The following is an 8,144-nucleotide window of genomic DNA, read 5'->3' on the forward strand; positions in this document are numbered from 1 at the left end:
AACAGATAGCCAAAACATATATAGTACATCAAAGATCTCCATACATGGCACATACTATGCAAAAGGAATGTTTGTTTCTGCAGGCCAGACTGGAGGACTTCCAAAATTCAGCAGGATTGAGCATATACTGCTTGTGAATAACTTGGTTTCCTTTTATTGCAGAAACTACGAGTGCTGGTACACAGAGCATTTGAGATCATTTGAGCTGATATCCTCGGACAATTGGAACGAAAAGAGGTGTCAGAGCTAAAAGACACAGTAAGTCTCACAGCTTACAATATTGGTGGGCATTTGATGTTTACACAAAAAAGATTTATTTCAATCACAGACATGCAGGCTTAAGTGGAGTAGAGTAAAAAACAGGTGTAATGTCACAGTAAATGTCACCACACCAATATGCCATTAGTGACACTTCCCATCATGACAAGCCTAGAAAGACTCACTGAACTGAACCAGCTTTTTTTTCTTCTCTCATTTTAGGTCAGTAATACTTGATCCAAATGTTTTTCATTCAAAATGAAAAAGAAATCTGTAAATTGCCTGATTCTGTTTTGCAAAGCTGAATGTTTATCATAGATCCATTCTTATCTTCTTTTTAATTATAGGAAATGGCAGCTCAAAACTTCCTACTGCATGTACATATCTCCACAGACATGATCAGAAAGATGACTCTAGCTTCACGTCCAGAATCTGTGGATGAGCTAAAAACCATGATGATAGATAAGTTTAAGCTAGACTTTGACTTTAGCTTATCATACCAAGATCCAGACTTTGACGGGCAGTTATGTTCCCTTGTAGACATTGAGGAACTTCCACAGAAGGCTGTGCTAAAAGTTGTAAGGCCTGAGAGTGATGCCAGTTCAATAGCATCAGATGACACCATAATATTACCCAATGCCATAACTCCAGACAGAACTGAGAGATGGCCAGATGTTTTTCCAGTGCCCACTTTTTCCTATGAGGTAGAACTCATACTGGGTGAGGGAAATGTCACATACGAGAGAACAGGGAAAACTCTGAAGTTATCTAGGGGCCAAAAGCACAACATCCTAGAGACCCTTGCAGCCAAAATGCATAGCTTCAAAGCATACCCCAATGACAATGAAGTGTCAAGGGTAGCGGAAGCACTTGTAACTAGGCATCTGTGTCTAAAAGAGCCAGGATCTCGGACAGGATGGTATGGCTGGAAAAAGTTTAAAATTTAAGATGGGGAACTACCGCACAAAGTTGAGTCGAGCAGGATTTCATGAGGTAGCTTTAAATTCTGGGAAGAGGAGTAGGAACAACCCAGACAAACAAGCTCCCCACACTGGGATTTGACATCAAAAGAGCAGAAGCAAATTCCCTCCCTAATTTCCCAAGAGGGGAAGATGGTGCAAGCCTTGAGCAATTGAGGCTCCAAATTTTAGAACAAGTTAAGATGACTGACACCTGATTGCAAAGTTAATGCAGACTACCTTTGCCCTGCGGCGCAAAGAGGTCATCAATGACAACCTACCTCTTGGAGACATCCTGGAACGCTGGCCCGCCCTAAAAATAGAGTCACAGTTGACAATATTTTCCTTGGTATATTTGTAACTCTTTTGTATGGCTGTGATAAATTGGACAGGCTTACTCAGATTTACATCAATCTTGGCATGTCTTTTTATATTTGTGTAGATTTGTGCCGAGTTTCAGAGAATAACAAACATCAATCTGAAGAACCACTTCTATTCCGAGTTGGATCAACATGTCCCCCGTCTTCAGAGCTTGTTCAGGAAGAAAGCTGCACGCACAGGGAAAGTAGCTGAAGGTCTGGATCAGCTCTTCAGCACTTATGTATGGAAGCAAATCGTTACCAAAATTCAAATGCAAATGCATTTCCAGAAATGCATTTGCATTTTAAGAATGTGGCTGCGTTATTTGACTCATAAATGAAATTAGTAATCAATCATCCTATCTGCATTTTAATTTTCTTCTTCAAGAGTGCTCAATCTTTCACTTAATTAAAATGAAAAAGAAATAGACATTTGAGATTTAATTTTCAAAACATGCCCCAGCAAATAGATACCAAAATTCAATTTGAAATGTAAAATTTGAAAATTAAAATGCATTTCCAGAAATGCATTTTCATTTTAAGAACGTGGCTGCAAAATCGTGACCACAATTCAAATTCAAATGCATTTCCAGAAATACATTTTCATTTTCAAGAACGTGGCTGAAAAATCGTGACCACAATTCAAATTCAAATGCATTTCCAGAAATGCATTTTCATTTTAAGAACGTGGCTGTAAAATCGTGACCACAATTCAAATTCAAATGCATTTGCAGAAATGCAAAATGAACGAAAAAGCATTCTGAGCGGCGCTGCAGAGTGACGTCAGTAGCCGCTCTTCTTCAGCTCCCTGCTGACCGAGCTATCCATCTTGTTCGGTAGGGGGCGGTGTGCACATCTGCATTGCATTACATTGCAAATGTGCCGGGAAATTGATTGAATTGCCGGGTCTTTAGAGGACGCATCACAGACTGAGCAACTTGATGTCAAACAATGAATAAAACAGGGTTGATAAAAAGAGAGAGGCCCATTCAATTGCGCGTTTAAATGCTCGCAATGTACGGTATAGTGGGCGGAGAAAGGCGCTGATTACCCGATGACCTGCAGGTTTCGTAAATACGACGTAAACTGAAGTATCACAGCATGCGCAATCTGCGGGTTGGCCATGGCGCTAATAACGCTACGTTTGCAAATGTACGTACATGAGGCCCTGAGTGCTGTAATAAAATCAAAAGGTGCTTCAACAAAGTATTAGTGTGCACATTGTTCACATTATAGGTCATATTAAAGGTGGAAAAAGTTCTGAAATGATTTATCTTTGTCTAATTTTTTTACATTACACAAACCTGGCATTTTAAGGGGTGTGTAGACTTTTTATATCCACTGTATGTACTCTGAGTGTATGTGTGTGTATGTGCATGTACATGATGCACAGATAAGTTACTTTCAGTAATGAGACTCCAAACAGGATCAACTGCTCCAAACAGAAGTCTGTGTGGATGATTGTATGTGGGTGTGACACATTCTAATTTGTATGTTCCATAACTAGTAATAATACCAACAGGAGTAAGAGGAGTCTTCAAGGTTGGGGTCAGATGAGTATAGGAAAGCACTACAGGTGATCAGACTGTCAGCATTACTGTCAGACACACAGAACCCGGTGGAGCACAAAGAGGAGGCTGAAATAGTTTTATAAAGGTCAGTACAATGTTGTTTATTCACATGTTTTAGGGTAATCATTTTATTATATTTATATTTACTACTTAGAGTACCTCTATAGACTGGGGAGATAGTGGGTTTATTGTGGGTCAAAGAGATGGTTAGCCCATGACAACCCATGATGACATGAACGTTCATTCAATACACCATCTAGTGTTAACCTGATCCACGTGTGCATTGGTGAATATTTCATTTGTACTGTGCAAGAGTATCCCGAGCATGAGAGAGATCCTGATCAGAGACAGAGCAGAGAGAGGAGGGTTCTGGCAGGGCAGGTGATGTAGGCTGCAGGTGAGGGAGGTCAAACATCCAGTTACAGTACAGAACACAGTGCAGTGATGATCATGTGAGAGGATTAAAAGGCATATTTATGGAATGATTAGTGGAGACTGTACATCATATATCATGTCGTATTCACAAACTCATTCTTTTAAGTCTTAGGACCAACAGCTCCACCGAACACCCATAATTTCTACTGGGAGTGTCAAGTGAAAAACTGCGTTTCTACAGAGCCCTGTAGTAGCACAAGACTGAAATGTAGACATGGGTATCTAAATCAGATAGACGAGAACCAGACTAAACTCTGAAGTGGAGAGAGGAGGGGAGGTGATGATTGACAGGAAAAAAACATTCTTTAAGAACTATTGATAAATACAAAATGTCATTATGATAAATGTGGCTTCTATATATTATTTGGAGCACCTCCAGACAGTAGCTTGAACTAGCTAGCACTGGCAGTAAAGGTTTTACAGTAGATTGAACTAGCTAGCACTGGCAGCATATGGTTAAGTTTAGCTTAGATAGTGTGTTTTAGTTCCCCTATTATGCTTTTCTTTGTACACTGCTGAATGGTTCATTTTTATGAAGTATCATTGTGAGAAATATCCAGCACAGATTTGAGCATGATTATATTCATGAGGGGTCAGGTCATGTTTCTGGAAGGAATAGGTGTTATAGTCAATATAACTGTCTACATCAACATCTATCTAGCTAGAAATATACTCAAAGCAAAGTGACTTTTTCAAATCCCAAACTAGCCAAGTATCCGGTACTTCTGGATCTATAACTGCTGGTGTTGCCTGTCTAAAGTACAGGTATTTCCTCATTCATTACATAGTCTATACAGATCACAGAGGTTGGCAACACAGAATGTTATTCAGTTATCACTGTAACTATGGTTACTGTTAGAGAGGAAATAAGTTGCCTACTTGCCTCGGGGGGAATGTCCCTGTAGTTACTGTAAGTCGCTCTGGATAAGAGCGTCTGCTAAATGACTAAATGTAAAGGTAGGAACAATTGTCTGGGGGAGTCTGGGCAGTGGAGAGGTGGATTCTGGGACCTGCAGTCCGGTAGATATCCAGACCATAAACTGCATCTATAAAAAATATCGGCTCAGCAATATTGTCTTTCTTTAATTAGTCATGGGTCTTTGACTTTACTTGTCATAAGTAATCAAATTAAATGACAATTGGTTCTCCTCATTTGGTACAGAGCACCTCACTGTGTGGTTCTGTCAACACCCGCCATGACACAGCTGAGCCCCCCACTAAATTTGAGTTAGTAGCTCTATCTGTAAATATGAGTTAATAGCTCACAGTAACAGTAGGCAGGTGTAGATGGTAAGACAGTACTGTGTATTCTGTATCTACTACAGTATATTAATGATGTTCTGATTTGATAGTTTACCCAGGGCCCTCCTACCTGAAGGGTTAACATCTCTCATGATGGTGTCTATATCTCTGAACAGGTATATTGTACTGTTCAGTGTACCTGCTACTAGAATGAATAGTGGCTTCAATATGAACATACTTTGACCTATTGTATTGTATTATACCTATAACTAGAATCTTCCAGAGCAGTCCTTGTTGAGAAAGCAGCACAAACGGCATCAACAGATTTCTTCTTCAGCACAAAGGATAGGCTGCTTTACTTGACATTGTGTTTGTGAATTCAGACAGCAGAGGTAAATCCGTCCAGGGATTATTGTAAGGTCAGGTAGGAAGTGAGGAGGATTTTAGTTTAACACTCAGACCCACAATCCTCCTAAATGGAAGACCAGGGTGTGGTCAAGAAACATCAGAATCAGAATTTGGTTTATTCGCCATGTAAGTTCACACAAACAAGGAATTTACTGTGGCAGGAAGGTACATACAATAAACTTACATGGATCTTAAATACAAAAAGTAGAAATGTACAATAGTCTAACTAATTCTAAAGAACTAAACAATATATACAATCTTAAATAGGTATAAAAATAAGGTAACATTGAAATATGAAGACAAGATGGCTTGTGTGATGTGCAAATAAGTGTTAATGTCAGTGGGAGTCCTTGGCCTTGTTGAAGAGGCCAGCAGCTGATTGAAAGAAACTGTTCTTATGGCGTGAGGTTTGGGTTCTGATGGACCGCAGAAAGGGAGTGGCTGGAACAGAGTGTGTCCAGGGTGGGAGGATTTAGCCACAATCTTCCTTGCTCGCCTCTAGGTCCAAGAGGTGTCTGCTCTTGTCCTTGGCAGCAGCGTACAAGATGGTGATGGAGGAGGTGAGGATGGACACAATGATGGCTGTGTAGAAGTGCACCATCATTGTCTTTGGCAGGTTGAATTTATTCAGCTGCCGCAGGAAGTACATCCTCTGTTGTGCTTTCTTGGTGAGGGAGCTGATGTTCAGTTCCCACTTGAGGTCCTGGGAGAGGATAGTGCCCAGGAAGAGGAACGACGCCACAGTGTTGACTGGGGAGTCGCACAGGGTGATGGGGGTGAGTGGGGCTGGATTCTTCGTGAGGTCTACAGCCATCTCCACTGTTGAGCTCTACGTTGTTCTGGCTGCAGCAGGTCACCAGGTTGTCAGCTTTCCACTTGAATCACGATAGTTTGTTTGCTAAGCTGTAGTGCTAACGTTACCCACCTAAGTCGATCCTGTTTGCTTCGACAACAGAAGTGGAAACAACTAACGTAATAATTTCAAATGATATCTAGTCAATCTGTTGAAAACATTGTTGTGTAAACACAATAGATTTATTTGTACGTTTTTATTTCAAGTCTCCACCTTCGATGTTTCAGTGAGTGTTGTTGGCTGTGTTGCGTCTTTGCTCCGCACCTTCACTAGTTGTAAACCAACCAATCAGCGGGCAGCTCATCTATATATTCATGAGCATACCATAAAAGGAGAAAAGCAGTAGTTTTTTCCCCAGGGCTATTTCACAGGATGCCATTTTCAGCTCAACCAATGTTACATACCCTATTCGGAGATCTTAAGGAACAGTGTGAAATACCAAAAAAAAAACAGTCAATGACCCCTTTAAGAAACCTTGGGTGGAGCAATTCGGTGATGGATCCCCTCCTCCTGAGATGGTTGGTGAAAGAGAGGTGCAGAGACTAAACAAGGCTAATGTATATTAGCTTTGAATATAAGATATTCAGAGTTCCAAATAGAGACTTACATTGGACAACAGCATAAATTACCCAGCAACCATCGTTGCATATCTTGTTAATCTTATCACACTCAGCGGAATGTTCACTGGCCAACACATGAAAGGGAGGGCCCCAGTGCAGCCGCATTGCCTGAACTATCTATATTTACGTTCTTGTATGGGGCCCTTGGTAACTTGGGGCCTCAGGCAATTGCCTACCTTTGCCTAATGGTAAGTCTGCCCCTGCTCAGAGTCACTTATTAGGAGCGATAGAAGAGCCCATTCTCCATTTACACCCTTTCAGTTTGATTTGTGTCAGCTTGTGGTAACTTTACTAGATTTGGTTGAACCACCTAACTACATATACCTGTATCTCCCTCCAGCTCTCCTCCACCGGACTACTTAGACCTGTATCTCCCTCCAGCTCTCCTCCACCGGACTACCTAGACCTGTATCTCCCTCCAGCTCTCCTCCACCGGACTACCTAGACCTGTATCTCCCTCCAGCTCTCCTACACTTGACTACCTCTGTCCTCAACTTTAATTTAGAAAGCAACACACAATATACTCTCTCCAGTGATCTACAATGGCCACAAGTGGTGAAGAATATATTCTGGAATCTCTGGACCAGCTAGGGGAAAAGGGGCTCAAGAGGTTTAAGTGGTTCTTGCAGAAAGAACTTTTGGATGGGTTTTATCCCATCCCAAAGAACAATTTGGAGAACGCTGACGAAGAAGACACAGTGGATAAGATGGTGGAGACATACACAGTTGACGGAGCTGTGGAGATCACTGTGGAGATCCTGAGAAGGATGAAGCGGAATGATCTTGCTCAGACTCTGATGAGTAAGTGTTCCATGGTATTTTTAAAATGTGTTTTCAAATTGTATACGAAAACAAGGCTGCAATCTCATGTGTTATGGAATCATTTCCGGAAATATGTTGCATTTACTGACACTGCCTGAGATACAGTGTAGAGATGGTGTCCTGCTGTCTGTGTCTGCAGTATTATTCTGCATGTGTATCTATCATTTAGGACTGCCGACACTGTAAGGACGACTGAAACCCTTCTCATAACTAAATTGGGTGACATTATATTAGTGGTAGTCTAGCACACTAACACCAACCCCATTCCACACAGGAAAGAAAACCCAGCACAGATACAGGACATGATCCTTACATGTCACCCACAGCTCCACAGAGTGGACAACCTAAGAAAATGAGCAGCCCTGACTCTTCCTGTCTTCTCTTTCCTCACAGGTGAGGAGGAGACTGATGAAGACAGCTCATCTTCAGAATCAACTGGAGAGCTAAATGATGGGATAGAATAAAGTGTATTACAAATGACTAAAAACAACTTTTTCACAACTAATTTTGAATCTTAAATAAAGAGGCAACAATATTAGGCTGCTAATTTATTTCCCAAATAGGAATACCTATTTTTTTTTTTATTATATGAATGAATTAAAACAGCTTAAAAAGTT

At 40.9% G+C, this 8,144-nt stretch overlaps 1 protein-coding gene across 3 annotated transcripts; it reads left to right on the plus strand.

Annotated features, from left to right (window-relative positions):
- The first annotated feature begins 3,063 nt into the window (after window positions 1–3,063).
- On the plus strand, window positions 3,064–8,144 carry LOC134021422 (caspase b-like). Of its 3 annotated transcripts, none has more exons than XM_062462445.1 (3): window positions 3,064–3,232; window positions 7,239–7,506; window positions 7,921–8,144. In XM_062462445.1, exons 2-3 carry the CDS (start codon window positions 7,248–7,250, stop codon window positions 7,989–7,991), a joined length of 330 nt encoding a protein of 109 aa, XP_062318429.1. In that variant the 5' UTR covers window positions 3,064–3,232; window positions 7,239–7,247; the 3' UTR covers window positions 7,992–8,144. The 3 variants fall into 3 exon arrangements, with proteins under 3 accessions (XP_062318429.1, XP_062318256.1, XP_062318342.1); XM_062462272.1 differs by having other exon boundaries at window positions 3,067–3,232; window positions 7,046–7,506; XM_062462358.1 differs by having other exon boundaries at window positions 3,067–3,232; window positions 7,087–7,506.

This window comes from Osmerus eperlanus, chromosome 1 (genome assembly GCF_963692335.1).
Source record: "Osmerus eperlanus chromosome 1, fOsmEpe2.1, whole genome shotgun sequence".
Taxonomy (NCBI): domain Eukaryota; kingdom Metazoa; phylum Chordata; class Actinopteri; order Osmeriformes; family Osmeridae; genus Osmerus; species Osmerus eperlanus.